We start from the raw sequence: 16,244 nt of genomic DNA, 5'->3' as shown, positions 1-16,244 counted from the left end.
TGCGCCACTCATTTGGTATCGTCTTCTTTTTCAAAATCTTATTGAAAATGTTTGCAACTCATGCTATACCCTCTCCCAAGACACTCCACATTTCGATTGGTATATCATATAGGCTCACTGCTTTCCTGTGCTTCATCTTTTTCAAAGCCATAACCACTTCTTCCCTTTTGATTCGGTCATAAATGGAGTAATTTTTACACTCTTCTAAGTTACTACTCTCCCAAAGAAGTACTCCCTTCATGGCCCTTATTGAAAAGATTATGAAAATACCCTCTCCATCTATGTTTAATCCCATTCTCTATAACTAGGACATTTCCATTCTCATCCTTTATGCTCCTTACTTGGTTCAAGTCTCTTATCTTCCTTTCCCTAGCTCTAGCTAGTTTATACATATCTAACTCTCCTTTTTTGGTATCGAATCGCTTATACATATCGCTAAAAGCTACTACCTTCACTTCTCTCATAGCTTTCTTCGCCTCATTCTTTGTTATTTTATACTTTCACATTTTTCTTTGTTCTATCCTTGTATAAGGCTTTACAATATTTCTTCTTAGCCTTAACTTTTGTTTATACCTCCTCCTTCCACCACACCTTTTAATGTGGAGCGAAACCCTTGTACTCTCTTAATACCCATTTTGCCACTTTTTGGATACAACTAACCATGGAATCCCACATTTGGCTAGCGTACCCTTCTATATCTCAAACACATTGGGTGAGTACTTTCTTTTCGAAAAAGACTTGTTTTTCTCCTTTTAGATTCCACCATCTAGTCCTTAGTCCTTGGACACTTCAAGTTCTTGTTCTTTCTTCTATCTCTTTTTATATGTACATTCATCACCAACAAGCAATGTTGGTTAGCCAAGCTCTCTCCCGGTATAACTTTATAGTTCTTACAAGTTATACGATCCTCCTTCCTCGTTAAAAGGAAAGCTAGTTGTGTTTTCTATGACCCGCTCTTGTAGGTGCTCACATGCTCTTTTCTCTTCTTAAAGAAAATGTTGGCTAAAAAGAGATCGTATGCCATTGCAAAATCCAAGATGACTTTCCCATCCTCATTTCTCTCCCCAAAACCATGGCCACCATGAATACCTCTGTTGTTGCCTCTCTCCTTGCCCACATGTCCATTTAAATCTCCTCTTATGAAGAACTTCTCCGTCTGAGAGATCCCTTGAACCAATTCTCCAAGATCTTCCTAAAATTTCTCCTGCAAACTCATATTCAATCCAGCTTGAGGTGCATACACACTAATCACATTGACGAGTTCTTATCCTATCACAATCTTGATTGCTATAATTCTATCCTCAATCCTCTTAACATCTACAATATTGATAGGATTTTTACCTTCTACAAAAGTAGGGATAAAAACACTTAAAATACTTGCAAGAGTACAAGGTAATTGTACTATAGATGGCTCTAACAAGGTTGTTCTCCACAGGGATTAAATGAATAATTTGTGTTAAATCAAATCTTAATTAATTATTTAAAACAAAGTTTGATAAAAAAGTTGATTTTTGAATTCAAATAATAACAACGAGTTTAATAGAAACTAATTAAATAATAAAGTGATAAAATAAAGTAAACTAAAAGAAAACAAGTTTTGAAAATTAAAATTGTAAAAGCTTAGGGTTCTGCCGTCACCTTAACAATCATATATAGTTATTTCAATTACTTATTAATTGCCCATGCATATATTTGAAGGTTAGGTTTTTCTAATATATATCCTACTTGGAACCTCCAATATAGAACGTACATCTAATATGCAACTCGTCTAGACGTTCGGATCAAATATGAACAAGAAAGACTCATTATGCTTTATGAAAACCCTTTGAAAAATCATGCAACCCTTAAGATGTGATGTTCATCCTAAGTGAAATTACAATTATTAACCATAAAAAGCCAGCACCAATTTCAGGGAACCTTCTGACCAAAATTGCATCAAATTACTTTTCTAAATATCCTAATGGTCGCAAATCACTAAGACACTTAGATAGTTTAAAACAGTGATTAATAATTCAAAACATGCATTCATAATATTATAAGTAGATTGAAAAGAAACTACATATTCTTACTAAGGCTCGTGGCCTCGCCCTAGGAAACAAGAATTAGTTACTAACAACCATAAACAAAATATTATTAAAAACAAGGATAGAAAACACCTTGAAAATAAACTTCAAAAATCCTCTAAAGTAGTGCGTGCGTTTCCTCCACTCTTCTCCTCCTTAACCCTAATGGCTAAATATCTTATTTATACTACTACAAAATAAAACCCATACTACTACAAAATAAAACCCTAAAAGGTCTTAGAATAAAACTAAGAAACATAGTAAAATAATAAAACAGAAAATAAAAGGTTTGCTATTTGAATAAAGTTCGGACTTCTTAGAAAATCACACTTTTGACCCACAAAATCAACTCCAAGGTGATCCCCAAAGGTCTCGTTTGAAAGCTGGAGACGTCCCCTACAAATCCTCAGAATGAATCTTTCTCAAAATATGCCATAACCTCCAAAATACCCAAAACATCCAGAAATGTCAATCTGGGAAAGCTGTGAGCTGGGCCTGTATTTCATCACCACGGTCAAACGGCTTAGTAGAAAAATCTGAAATTTTAACACAATCATCTTGAAAGGCACACGAACATCCTCCAATTGGAATCACTCCAAAATTCATCCGTCACTTTTTGCTCCAGAGGAAGTCGAATGTCCTACATTAAAAATATAACTCAAAGTATCAAAATTCCACCAAAATAACCAATAAATTAATTCTAAGATTAGGGTAAAATATATGGTATAATATGGACTCATCAAATATCTTATGTTAGGATCTTGTCCGTGATGATGCCAAACCATTCCTTGTTCTGTTTGTCTCGAATACCGAATCTTAAGACCTAAATTTTCGAGATCCTTTGCCTTAAGACCAACCCACTTAGTTTCTTGGAGGCACATAATACTTATCATTCTCCTCACCAGAACTTCTACTACTTCCATATATTTCCCTTTAAGATTCCTATAATCCATGTTCCTAAACACATTCTCCTCTCTTGAACCCTACCCTCCTGTCCTAACATGTTTACCTTGCCCTGACTAGTAAGGCCAAAATACTTGTTTTGCATGTCCTGGATAAAGTTGATGTGAGCATATGCTTCCAAACAACTTTTAGTGAGTCGCACAAAAAGAAGTTTCTACAGCCCCCTTGCTCATTTAAAAATGCATCCGGGTGTCAATGGAGATACAACAACCCTTACTCACTTATCACTATATTCGAGCCACACAATGCGCCACGTACGGATGACGACCTAACTTTAGTGCAATTTCATTTAAGATTCCTTATAAAAAAATTAGCTAATATATTGTTACATTTATTTATTATTAGGCCGCGTCGTGCACACGTGTCATGATCCCTGCATAAGGCATTATTGTACGACAATACATTATAATTGACGTAGAACATTAGTGAATACACGAAATGCCAGACGACGAACACTGGAAGGCAAACTATACTTTATATCAAATTTATTCAAATTGTAGGCTCTTTAAACATCATCCTTTTCATGATCCAACAGCACCCAAGAGCCATCATCCATTTGAACCATAGACTTGTTCTTCTCAGTCCACCAATTAACAATTACATTATATTCATCCTTTAGACCATCCAACTTTTTGTTTACTAATGCAATATCACGGTTGATTACCAATTGAAAATCATTTTGCCCTTGTGTTCCTGCAACTCCGTGTAAGTAAATCTCCAAACGGTGCGCGTCTTTTTTTGCATTCTTCAAATAGGGCGACTTAAGAGTGTCAATTTTCAGCTCTTTTCCAACATCAACATACTTTTCTAACGGTGGTAAATAAGGGACTATATCGTAGCTATTTGTGACTCGCAAAACATGAAGATTTTTAAGACTTGAGAATACGCTGTGGAAACCTTGATCTCCAAGACGAGGGCTAGCAAACACAATGGATGTAACAAGACAGGCTTTATCTGGACGGTCTGTAGGTTTGTTGTACCCATTACAAACTATGTCTGTAGCATTTAAAATTGCAAATGCACCGCCCATGCTGTGGCCACAAACAGTTATGCTGATTTCGTCATCCTTGTATCGATCCACCACTTCTTTAATTGCAGTTAAAACCTACAAAGTAATTTTGGAATGCAATCAGAATATGAACCGATATAACGATAACAAAAGCGTTGTAACAACAGTAAACTCAGTATAACAGTCGACACTATAACAATTTTATCTAACGATATAACAAAAAACAATATGATAAAACATGAACTAACAACTGATATAAACAAATTTGTGTAATATATACGAAAGTAATGCATCACAGCAAAGCAGAACAATAGTATTAAACGATAGTTGCGAATATTGATGATTTGACAGTATATATGAAGAGAAAGAGGCTTGCATATTGTTACAATGTCCTCTATAAACAGAATTTCGCATGTACTCGAGTGCTTGTAGTTCGTTAGATGGTGTCCACGATCCATTATCCTATCGTATTTTGTTTCTAGATGAACAAATTACAATTTTCATACCAAAGAGATGTCGTATGTGTGTGTATATGTGCAATAAAAGTTGAAACTAAATATTGATCCAATAAATTATCATGCCATGAAATTTAAATTTAAAAGTTATTCCAATGAACTTGCATGCTAACAGATGCAAGAACCAAAGCAATAAGAAATCAAATTACAAGTGCTCTATTGATATAGAATCCTACGATGTATCGGTGATAAGTAGTAAAGTCTTGTGCTATGAACGCATAAGCAGGTAAAGAGTACATGTGTTGAGCAACCATGGACGTAATAACCCCCATAAATACAAAAATACAAATAAAAAAAAGTTACCTGTGCTCTACAACTAGTTTTACTGTATGGAGATTCAGGGTCGGCAGAATTGTAATAGGAATGAAAACCATGGTGCACCTTAGGATCATACTTGTCTCCCAGAATATCAGAAGCTGACACTAAATCGAACAGTAAGTCAACACCCCACTCTGCATCCAGTTCAGTTCCTCTCCATGTAACCAAAATGTCCCTCCTCCCTAACACCTCCTTTCCCTCATCCGTTGTTACCGCCACATAACCTAACCAGATCGATTTCCCGGGTAAAAATTCTGTTGCTGCATATATATATTTATTCACAGTGTACTTGTATGGATTAGAATTCTCCAAACCCACCTTAGAGAACAAATGTGCCTTTGTGTAACGGGGAAGTCCACAATTCTTCGATCTTGGATCGCTGATGAAGGAGTCGCCAATGGTGGCAACTCTTTCGCCATAGTGAAGGATACAGCCAGTGGCGGATCCAGGATTTTAAACTCGGGGGGTCCCAATAGTAAAGGTTAAAAAATTTATAGACAAAAATAACATTGAAAAGTTAAATATAATACATTTTATTCAAAAATCATTTGCATAACAATATTACAAGCTATAAAATCCTAATTCAAGCGTCCACGACGAGGTTTCATGGTCTGAAAATGTTCCATGATAGTTTCATTACCAATACATGAAAAAACATCTTTCTCAATGTAAACAACTAAGCTGTCACTCAACCATTGATCTCCCATTTTGTTGCGAAGTGGACCCTTAATGATATTCATAGCGGAAAATGCCCTCTCCACTGAAGCAGTTGCAACCGGTAAAACCAAAGCCAACTGAACAAGCAAATATACATATGCAAATGTTCGATGCAACCCTTTCTCCACCATTTTCTTAGCAAGCTCATTAATTCCCCGCAATTGAGAAAAATCATTATCAGAACGCACAAAAATTTCATCTAAATTTCAATTATAAAATGAGTATACAAACATAAAACACATCACCAATCATATCAATAATAGACTAAAAATCTCCACCAATATCTAATATAATTTAATTGAGATTAGATTAAAATACCAAAAAACTTACTTGAATTTGGAACCAAATAGTGGTGTCTTGGAGAATTGAAACAAGTAGAGGTATAGTATTGGAGTAATGTAATTATAATATTGGATTGGGTGGGATTAGAAATTTAGGGTTTTGGGTGAATATAAGAAAGATGGGGGGATTTGGGGGAAAAGCAGTGGAAGGAACGGGGAAAGGAGAAGTGAAAGGGACGACAGGAAAGATGGCCCTTCAAAAAGAATATGTAATTGGTGGACCAATTTCAAACGTTGATTTCATTGGTTTAACAAAAAAAAAAAAAAAAAAAAAAAGGGCCAAAACACTGCGTTTTGGACCAATTTTTTTAATGCCTGTTTTCTTTCTTCTCCCCTGTTTTCTTCTTCTCCCCTGTTTTCTTCTTCTCCGTTGCAACCTGCAACAGTTGCAACCTGCTGCTGCAGCAACACAGACAGTCTGCACAGCCCTCGTGTTCGAGTACGAGGGGTCCTCCGGAAAATTTCTAGCAACATTTTAGGATGGCCGAGGGGTCCTGGGACCTCCCAGGACCCTTTGTAGATCCGTCCCTGGATACAGCGACGTAGATCAATGTCGAGAGGGTCAAGTAGACCCTCCCAATCAGTTTCGCCACCAAGAAGCCTCCACCTTGTTGCTATGGTATCCATGATCTCCTTCTCTCTTGCCTAATAGACTAACTCAAAATCGATAGATATTTTAATTGCTTAATTATAGCCAACTTGGAATTAGGATTGATATTCTTGCACGCTTAACCAACTCTAAGGAATTGGTTATGCATGCTTGTGTCATGACTCATGTACTATCCGTGATCCAACCTCATACTTCACGATACATTTTTGCTTATGTTTTTCATACTCTTATATATAAAAAAATTCTAAGTTATTAGGTTAGTGTGGCCACTCAGTATTACGGTCTAGTGATATTCCTCTTCAATTATAAGCGAGAGGTCATAAGTTTGATTTTCGTCACGTTGTGAGACTTATTAGCCCACTCCCCCAAAATAATATCATTTGTTAAAAATAAAAAAAAAAAACAAAAAGTAGGCCATTGTGATTTTTTTTTCCTTCCAAAACAATGACTGACATAAGGAGTTTATTACTTATTTGGTTAAGATCACTCACCCTTACATTTGATGTAACCTCTCCTCCCCAGTATTTTGCGTATAAAAGAAAAGTAAAAACAATGATTGGTAAATATAAACAGACACACACGTATTCAACTATTTTGTTTTTACATTTATGAAATGCCAATAACAGCTCTCATGCAAGCATTGAGAATTAAAAACTAAAAGAAATTATATAACATTGTAGACCAACTGGGCTAAACTAAAAGGGCAACCCTAAGCCAATAAGGCTCTCCACTTTGCTACGGTCTAAGAGAATGTCTATCGTACGCAACCTTACGCTTGCTTTGCAAATAAGCTATTTTCACGACTCAAACCCATGACCTTTCAATCACAAATGAGCAACATTTCCATTGTGTCAAAGCTCCCTCCCACCAATTGGGCTAACACTAAGAGAAAAAAAAATAAAAGCAAATAAAGTCGTGCCAAAACCACCATGTCATTGGACGAGGAGCTAAGATTAAATGATTCAATGTTAAGTTTTTATGCCCCCTACATATGGTGAGCCGTATGGATCCAGTTTCGAGCTCAACGTCATCATATAATCACTTTAATGTCATGTTTAGTTACATAAGCATGCTACATACTAGCGCCACCCGAGTCAATATAACTGATTCAGGGATTTTCAACACGAAGAAGCGGACACACTTTTTTTTAGGATGTTCCCGACGGGACAAACGGACGCTTTCACTGTGAATTCTTTTTAAATAAACAGTGTATCTAATAACTAATCACTATGTATCAAACATATGTTACAGTTCGGATATAAGTTGAATCGTATACATACATTTCAACGACACACAGCAGTTCTCAAGCATCATCACCGTACCAGGAACTATCATCCGAGGTCTTGAATGATCATATAATACGGCTTGGTGATACGTTTAGAATCATAGACTACGTACAAGTACAAACGGAGACACGAGGATACCACAAATAATAATGCGCGGAATAAATTATAGTTGCCTTCATAACCTCGGAGGTTTTTCCTTCACGAAAGCTACATCACCACTCGGTACATTCAGGAGATGATGATTTGGCCCCTCCTCACTTGCTGCTGTTCCAGATGATGCAATAGATTCTGATCCGTCGTCACCATCCTCGTCTGTATACAGTAAAGGGGAAAAAAGTTTATGCAAGACACATCACAACATATGTCAAGTTCCCAAACCCCCCACCTCTAGCATATACATCATACATCCTCATCTGTATACACACACGATTCAAATCCTTTTCACTAAACAATTAAAGTTACACGAAGGACAGGAACTAATTCAAATTGTAAACCTAGATTCTAAGAATTGATGGGAAAACCTGCATGGCAGGATCCGGTAAATACCATCAGACATCCACGACAAATATCTTAACCAAAGGCAAGTATGCCGGGGAGGTTGAGCCGATCAATCAGAGTGATGATTCAACCTATTCTGTTTCTTTCCAGAAGAAAAAAGATAAATGATTCTATTTTATTCCAATATTCTCGCAAACGCAATCAAAGAGCAAGGCAAATTCATGGTCACAAGTCATGGTATGAAAAAGACAACAATAAAAAACACATTCGGTGTTATAACTAAACGTCCTGTTTATGGAACAGAAAAAACAAACATTTGTACACCATGAGGTGGTGCACCATTCATGGGTTGAAACCACATTTTATTTTACTTTGTAGGGAACACAAAAGCAACGTATTGTATCGTATCAACTTTCTCCCTCTTACCCTCTCTCAGATAAAAAACCTATTGTCTCTCTCTCTTCTCCATTTCCCTAAGCTTCTCCATCATATTAACAAGCTGGATTCAATTTAAGGATTGAATCTTACCCCCATTTCATTTGGTAAGCTTAGTACCAGCACCATCCAGAGAAGAAAAACAGAACATCTGTTGAAATGTTTTGTGTGATGAACTACTCTAAACTATTGTTCGATATTTTCTTTTATGAACATCTGCACCACAACTCCATGTTGTGTTCTTTGCTTCATTTGTTAACCCATCTTCTCCAGAACCTTGTTGCATGGTAAAAGAAAACTGAATGACAGAGTCAAAGAGGAATTTGGGTTGCTTGTACCACCCTATCATGGCTTGTTCATGACCAATAGGTGGTCTTCACGGTATCATGTAATTATGCTCTCCAAATGCTGAACTTGCAACTAAAGCTCTTTTAAAGCAGAAGGCAAGCCAATTTCAGCCATCCAAATGATATTCAACTGTGTTGAAAAAGCTTTTGGGAGGAAAAATTTCAAAAGCATTTAGAGGAGAAGTCAATGGCATTTTATTTAATTTCCATATGCTCAATCGATGTCCACAGTCGCTCAGACATATCATGCTTGTCCAATTATAATCAACTTAATATATTTCATTTGTTCAACCTCGGCCGGAACAAGTTCAAACACAGAATTAAGAAAACCCATACACATCTGATATCATATTTTTATTATCACACTCGTTCTAATCGACATAAGACTACCAAAAAGTTTGAAACAAAAGAGTGAAACAAACAAGCAGACCCTAAGTCTAAACAAACTAATTATATTCATAAATTCAGTTCTAGGGAATTCCAAATGTCAAGAATTTAAGCCACAAATCAATCAGAAACTTTAGGCTTTAAGGTGGAGATTATTCTGGTTTAGAGAGAAATTGGTGGGTTGAAATTTTGATGAGCAATATATGGTAGTGGATTAGTTGAGCACTTTTGGTATTGGGTTAGATAAGTAAACTTAAAATTGTAAAAGTTGATCAGAAAGAAGCATCATGTCTAACTCTCTTTATTGTCGGTTTTATATATACCCAACAACTCTAAAATTATTTATATGCATTATGTCTAACTCACTTTAATTCAATGTTTCCTATTTTTACTCTGATCTCCCTTCTTTTAACCAACCGACTTTCCTTCTATGCACTTCAGCCCTCTCTCATCTCACCTCAACTCCCACCACGTCACACGCAAATTACATGTTCATGAACCTTTTAGTGGTACGAGGAAAAGAATATCTGCTTCAGTTTATTTTTCCTTGTACCTATTTTATATATATATCTGTAAAGTGTGTTAAAAAACTCGCCTCGGGGTGGCACGCCTAGAGGCCTTGGAGGCGGGGCTTCACCATTTTTTGCCTCCATCACCTAGGCTCGTCAGGGAGCGCCTAGGCGCCTAAGGCGTGAACTAGGCGTCCCTTTTTCATTTTTAGGTTGTAGAAATCTGGATTTCTTTTAGTTGCAGGGCTGTTTTTGAGTTGCAGACCAAGAAAGCAGCAAAGGAGATGAAGGAGATGAAAACGACGGCTAGGGTTTTTTAGGCTGAGTTTGTTTTTTAATTTTCTACTTTTGTCTTTAAAGCTTTAACTGCCCCACTTCGTTAATATTTGTTACCCCACTATCTTCACTTATTGACATTTGTTACCCACCATCTCCTTACTCTTCACTTTTTGCTTTTAATATTTATTTCCTCATATACAAGATACATATTAGATAACCATTTTTATTTTTTTTCGGTTTTATTATTTTCCTAAATATGCTTATGAATCTATGATTGGCCGGTAGAAAAAAACCTCTTTTTATTATTTTTTTTAATGTTATATTATTCTTTTTTTTTTTAAGTCTTTATATTTATCCTTATTTCTCTTTTTCTCCTTATAATATATATATATAGGCATTTTCTTAAGTAGATGCTTGAATATTGATTAATTTGATTGCTTGATTAAACTAGGTCATGTGAGTTATACTTGCACATAATTTGTGCACTTTTGAATGACAATGAATATTTGTTTTACAAAGTATTATAATATATACATATATATAATATATGGTATAAAAATTAAGTCCTCACGCTTCAAGGCTTTCGCCTAGACGGGGCTATCCATCAAATGCCTCACTCACGCCTTCGCCTTTTAAAACATTAGAAGCTTGAGTACCATAAGACTATAAGAGGAAAGTATAACTCTATTGCAGAAAAGGAAGTCAGAAAAATATGCAAGATTGTGATTCAAAACTCTTTATAGAACAATTTTTTTCCCAATGGACGGGAACATACCAGAATATGTCGGGTGGTCAGGAAGATGTCTCACTGCTGAAATTTGAATGTTTTCTGGAAGAAGACAGTTGCAGAAAGAACCTGAAAATTAAGAGAAACCTTTACTAAGAAAAAGGAAAAGCTCATTAAACATTTGTGGACCCGCCGAGGGTATAGAATCTATAGGCACACAGAGCCAAGTCAATCATATAATAATCACACAATTGTGCATTTATAATCCGAAACGAGGATATGTCATTCATTTACAAGGTCTAGAAAACCTAATGTAATTCAAGTAGCGTGTAGGTCTTGTGAGTATTGAAGTAGAGTATCTTACTCTCACCTACTCGGGCTAGCCGATTTACCCATCCAGGTATAGTTTTTCCAGTTAGCCGCATACAAACTTCATCAGTGAAATGGTTGCAATTCTTGGCAATTAAATGATAGGTATCTCCATGATACTTTCCAGAAAGGTTCTCCATAAATGACCGGAATTCTGAGCGAGACATATCAGTGCTGCCCACCAGGACTGACTTTCTGAAGATGAAGCCAGGACAACTTCTTGGTTCTACCTCAAAAACCCCACTGCTGGGGTACTCATGGGCTCCAAAGCCATACTCCAAGCCATGAACTGTAAACGAAAATAGGTAGAACTTTGTCATGTTTTCCAACTACAATTTTGTATAACTACTGCCAGTGGGATGCCGTCAAACACCTCAGTGCAAAATAAAGAAAAACTACAAGCAAATCATCAACAATAATAAGTAAATTATTCTACAAATCCAAGAAGTAATGTACTTTTCTAAGATTTCCATTCCAGCTTTGTGACATTTAGCTACTCGTGGTTCAAGAAACATTATACCTAAATTCAACAGATAATTATTATATGTTCTGCAATGATATAGCTGCAATAACCCCTTATGTGGGTTGATGATTCACACAAATTAAAAGTTACGTATAATATATCAGTTAGAATATTTTTAGTATTGTTTGGCCACACATGTATCGTAGGCTGCAATGTATTTAGCGTAATAGATCTTTATGTGAATGATTATTTCTGACATACCTCATTGAGTTGGACTTTTAGTTAGATATGGCATAGTAATATTAACTCTCTCTCTAATAGGGGTGGTGGATTTGGACTGTATTAATATAGGTTCGGTCCCTAATCTCATAACTACATGTTCAATACAGAGCTTGCCCTATTGTATAGCTTGAAGCCTTGAACATGCAGAGAGGAGGAGACTATCCCAAAGGCTCTATTCATCATGGCTGCCACCAGGTGAGTTTACATACCTCAATCCTGATTGCTCCATTTCATACTATATTGTAATCTATAGGTTGTTATCTATCTGCATATTTGATGTTTACATTAGCTACAAAACCCTTTTATGATTTGATGCTTTTATTCGACAACCACCATTGCAGACTTACTATATTCTAGTAAGGAACATATAAAACTTACAATTCTCTCATTAAATAATCCTACTTTGTTAATCAGCTGATTTGTGGAGTTGTGTAACAAAATGGTACTTTTTTTTCTTACTTAACACTTACGAGAAGAAGAACTGAAATTTCATCTTCCTCAGGTACGGTAGCAAATATCAAATATTTGTTTCGATAAAGTTCCATTAATACTCTAAAGTACTAATCTTTACCTAAACCTGCGTCTCATTATGTATATAAACGTATAAACGCAGTTTTCATTTGAGACAAAAAAAGATTTCTTAGAGAGGCACATCAATGTTCACAAGCTGTTTTAGGTTTCACTTGATCCCATGATTATCTGAAATCTTCAGTAGAAACGTTATAATTGTTTGCATCTTGTCAATAATAAATTAAGCAGCATGCTTTCGGACGCAGGCACTCTCTTCTAGTTACCATTTCAGTCACTCTTTTCTTACAGAACACCAGCAAAGTCTAACAACACAACACACTGTAGAAATTCCTCAAAATTCATAAAATGCATCACAATAAACCCAAATTAACCACAATTAAACATCAATAACACCTAAAATAAACATAAAACACTCAAAATTCAAACTTGCATCACTCAAAAACCCGAAAGAGGCACAAAAATCCCAAACCTTCTATGCCGGAGTGGAAGATCCCGAATCCAACCCAGTAAAGGTAGTTGTTCACAGGCGTGAGATCGTAGACATTGAGGTACAAATGGGCGCGATTTTTTTTCCGATCAGTAAGCTCCTTGTCTGCTCTGGCGGTCGAGCTTGGGCTTAAGCTCAAAGGAAACAACCGCATTGTATATTGAGTCACTCGTAAACCCTAATCTCCTCAATTGAGTTCGGAAATTAGCACAGCCTGATCATCCCGCTCGCCGATCAAAACGAACCCCGGCACAAAGTTATTCCGCCGTTTGGATGCCGAGAAACGGGAGGAAGATTGAGAGAGAAAATTTGGAGTTTCAGGAGAAATATCAAAACTATATTTTAAAACGACTTTTTGGTTATTGGTTGTGTGTGGTTTGTACTTTGTTGTCTTGTGGAATATCATCAAAAATAAAATTTACCATTTTCTTGCCGACATTCCGTCATGTATATGAATTTGGGATTTATAACTTAGATCGATACGACAAAGCATTATTTTTCACTATCGTTACTTAACGGTAATACGCATTGCCTCTTAAATAAAGGGTTGCAAGTATTTTAAAATAGTTGAAACTGCTTACCATGAAATTATTTTATAAATCAATCTTTAATAAATGGTAAGTAAGATCTAAAAAATTACTTTATTGTTTCATGCAAGAAGCACATAAAAAAAACATTTTAAGTGATTTTAGAAACCAAAAATATTTTATCTAAAAACGTTCTCGATCATATTAAAAGTTTACAAACCAACCCCTAAACTATTAAATGAGTTTGACTTAATCTTCTATGATCACAAATTTTATAATTTAAAATAAAACAACGATATAAGATGATGAGTAAAAATATTTTCTATTTATTCACCTTTGGAATAAAAATTGATCAACAACTACTCAGTAAGCAGCACTCGCAAGCCTTGGAATGAAAATGAACATCTTACCACTTGGGCTTCTAATTGATTTTTGGGAACAGACACAAAATGGCGCAGTCCAGTAAGGTTGCGTTTGTTTGGCTTCCTTAACTCTCACTGGATTAAACTGTCCAGTGTTTGTTAGATACTGAGATTATGTTTAATGAAACTAAAGGGGACTCTTGTGGAGTAACAGGCTCGCTAGAAGTTCTTAGCGAGAGCCCTCGAAAAGGAGGGGACTAGCTAAGATCGTCTTCCTTCTCTGCTCTCTTCCGTCTCTTCCTCCTTCAGCAAGACCTATATAACTGCACCACCTCCGACTGTCGTGGGCACAGATCACCGCCGATGGTCTCCATTCTAACCCGAATCATGGGATCTTTCTGAACCCAGTGGTGGGTGAGGAACACGACGATGATGAAGGAATATTGGAGGCCAAAACGCCGGGGCTTGCGACGGTGACGAAAATAGCAAAGGTCTTGGATTGGGACGACAGCAGCTTGGGATTGCCGGCTATAAAGATGGGGTAAGCAACCTGAGACGCCAAAATGTGGAATTGGTTTTGATTTAATCTAAAATTGTGGAATTTAAAATTGTTGAGAGTTGATTTTGATTTGATCTGTAATTGCGGGGAGTTGGTTTTGATTTGATATGCAATTGTAGGAAGTTGGTTTTGATTTGATCTCAAAGTGTGGGATTGGGTTTCGAAGAAGAGGAAGAGTCTTTAGAAAAAAGAAAAAAAAAAGGAAAAAAAAAATCAGAGAATTAAGAATAAACTATTAATAGAGATATAGATAAATTAATATAATATTAGAATTTATTAATTATCCTGCTTCTTAGTCTGACACTGCATCATACGCTTCATTAAGTTAGTCTAGCTTAGTCTATTATAAGACAGTCCAGTTTAGTCCTAAAAGCTAGTCCAGTCTGAGATAGTCTGGTGCAACAAACGCACACTAAGTGTTCTACAATTCTTACATGACTAACTGAAATACCAAAAGCACCCATTCGCTGAGATACATTAAATGTCGTAAACACCCTTGAACAACTAATTTAAAATATAAGAATACCCTTCATGGGTTTTTCTTGTTAAGTACATCATTATTTTTAGGGAGCTTTAATGAAAAGGGCTTGGTCCAACAAATATTTAACCAAAAACAATCACAAAATGTTATTTAACCAGAAGGGCTCAAAGTTTAATAAAAAAACCATCCAAAACTATTGTCCACGGGTCAAACTTACAAGCCCAACTCATTACAAATCTATAGTTCCGTAAATACGCCTAAATGATTTGATATTGTCTTGACTCTTCACCAACCTCAATCCAGCACGAAATCCCCATAATAACTCTCTGTCTTCCTATCAAATAGAATTCCCCCATTTCAAAAACAACCAAATCAAAATTGAAAAATGAAGCATTCATCGGAACAAAGCCGCCGAAACAAGTTCAAAGAAGTTTAATGGCAGAAACCAGCAAAAAAGTGTCTGGAAAAAAAAAAGAAAAAAAAAAGAACTAAAACATAAAACTGTTTCTGGATAACCCAAAACATAACACTGTTTCTGGAAGAAAAAAAAATCAGATACAATGTTTGTTTTGTCTATGCACAAACAAACACTGTATCTGGAAAGAAAAGAACCAAAATCCAGAAACAGTGACTTAAATTCCGGAAACAGTGACTTAGTTCCAGAAACAATCTATGTTTTAACTTTTGACTGTTTCTTTTCTTTCATGCACCAGTTGATTATATTTAAGAAACATGGTGTTTATTTTGCTTTGAATCCAAATACAGTGAATTGCACTATTTCTTTTCTAGCTTACATTTAAGAAACAACGTGTCTATTTCATTTCGATCCAGAAAACAGTGACTTAGATTCCAGAAATAGTAACTTAGATTCTAGAAATAGTGACTTAGATTCCATAAACAGTGTTACTTAAAATCCAGAAACAGTTTATTTTTACAGTCCAAAAATAATGACTCGTCGTTATTATTGAATAGCATGCATATCTCAAATTTATTTTCTGGAGAAACAAACGATGAAAAATTGAAAAACAGTACCTCGAATACACTAAGAATAATAACGATGATCACATTTCAACGAAATAGTACAAAATATAAATTAAATAGCATGAGGATCTATATTTTTGTTTCAAAGAAAAAGAAGAAAGTCTGCAAAACAATGATGAACTCCAATAATGACGAAAA

General features: G+C 35.7%; 2 protein-coding genes across 3 annotated transcripts; both read right to left on the bottom strand.

The window, feature by feature from the left end:
• Positions 1-3,482: 3,482 nt before the first annotated feature.
• On the bottom strand, positions 3,483-6,553 carry LOC137722254 (phospholipase A1-IIgamma-like). The gene is made up of 5 exons (XM_088693212.1): positions 6,304-6,553; positions 5,593-5,784; positions 5,434-5,479; positions 4,854-5,322; positions 3,483-4,131 (listed from the first exon to the last, which is right to left on the bottom strand). The coding sequence occupies exons 1-5, from the start codon at positions 6,551-6,553 to the stop codon at positions 3,532-3,534; spliced, it is 1,557 nt and encodes a 518-aa protein (XP_088549338.1). The 3' UTR covers positions 3,483-3,531.
• A 1,173-nt stretch (positions 6,554-7,726) lies between these two features.
• Positions 7,727-13,573, bottom strand: LOC137723331 (deSI-like protein At4g17486). Of its 2 annotated transcripts, none has more exons than XM_068462497.2 (4): positions 13,119-13,573; positions 11,375-11,662; positions 11,053-11,133; positions 7,727-8,134 (listed from the first exon to the last, which is right to left on the bottom strand). In XM_068462497.2, exons 1-4 carry the CDS (start codon positions 13,288-13,290, stop codon positions 7,998-8,000), a joined length of 678 nt encoding a protein of 225 aa, XP_068318598.1. In that variant the 5' UTR covers positions 13,291-13,573; the 3' UTR covers positions 7,727-7,997. The 2 variants fall into 2 exon arrangements, with proteins under 2 accessions (XP_068318598.1, XP_068318597.1); XM_068462496.2 differs by having other exon boundaries at positions 11,369-11,662; positions 13,119-13,510.
• Positions 13,574-16,244: the final 2,671 nt, after the last annotated feature.

This window comes from Pyrus communis, chromosome 4, assembly GCF_041283825.1.
Source record: "Pyrus communis isolate YQ-2024b chromosome 4, ASM4128382v1, whole genome shotgun sequence".
In the NCBI taxonomy this organism is placed as follows: Eukaryota; Viridiplantae; Streptophyta; class Magnoliopsida; order Rosales; family Rosaceae; genus Pyrus; species Pyrus communis.
Note: the sequence above shows the minus strand (reverse complement) of the source record. Positions and strands in the feature narration are given on the sequence as shown.

Coding starts and splice junctions, on each gene's coding strand:
- LOC137722254 (XM_088693212.1), bottom strand. CDS start 6,553: ATGGATACCATAGCAACAAGGTGGAGGCTTCTTGGTGGCGAAACTGAT. Junction 5,480..5,592: donor CGCTATGAATATCATTAAGG/GTCCACTTCGCA, acceptor GAACATTTTCAG/ACCATGAAACCTCGTCGTGG. Junction 5,323..5,433: donor GAATTAGGATTTTATAGCTT/GTAATATTGTTA, acceptor CCCCCGAGTTTA/AAATCCTGGATCCGCCACTG.
- LOC137723331 (XM_068462496.2), bottom strand. CDS start 13,290: ATGCGGTTGTTTCCTTTGAGCTTAAGCCCAAGCTCGACCGCCAGAGCA. Junction 11,134..11,368: donor GCTAGCCCGAGTAGGTGAGA/GTAAGATACTCT, acceptor CTTAATTTTCAG/GTTCTTTCTGCAACTGTCTT. Junction 8,135..11,052: donor TGACCACCCGACATATTCTG/GTATGTTCCCGT, acceptor TACTGTATACAG/ACGAGGATGGTGACGACGGA.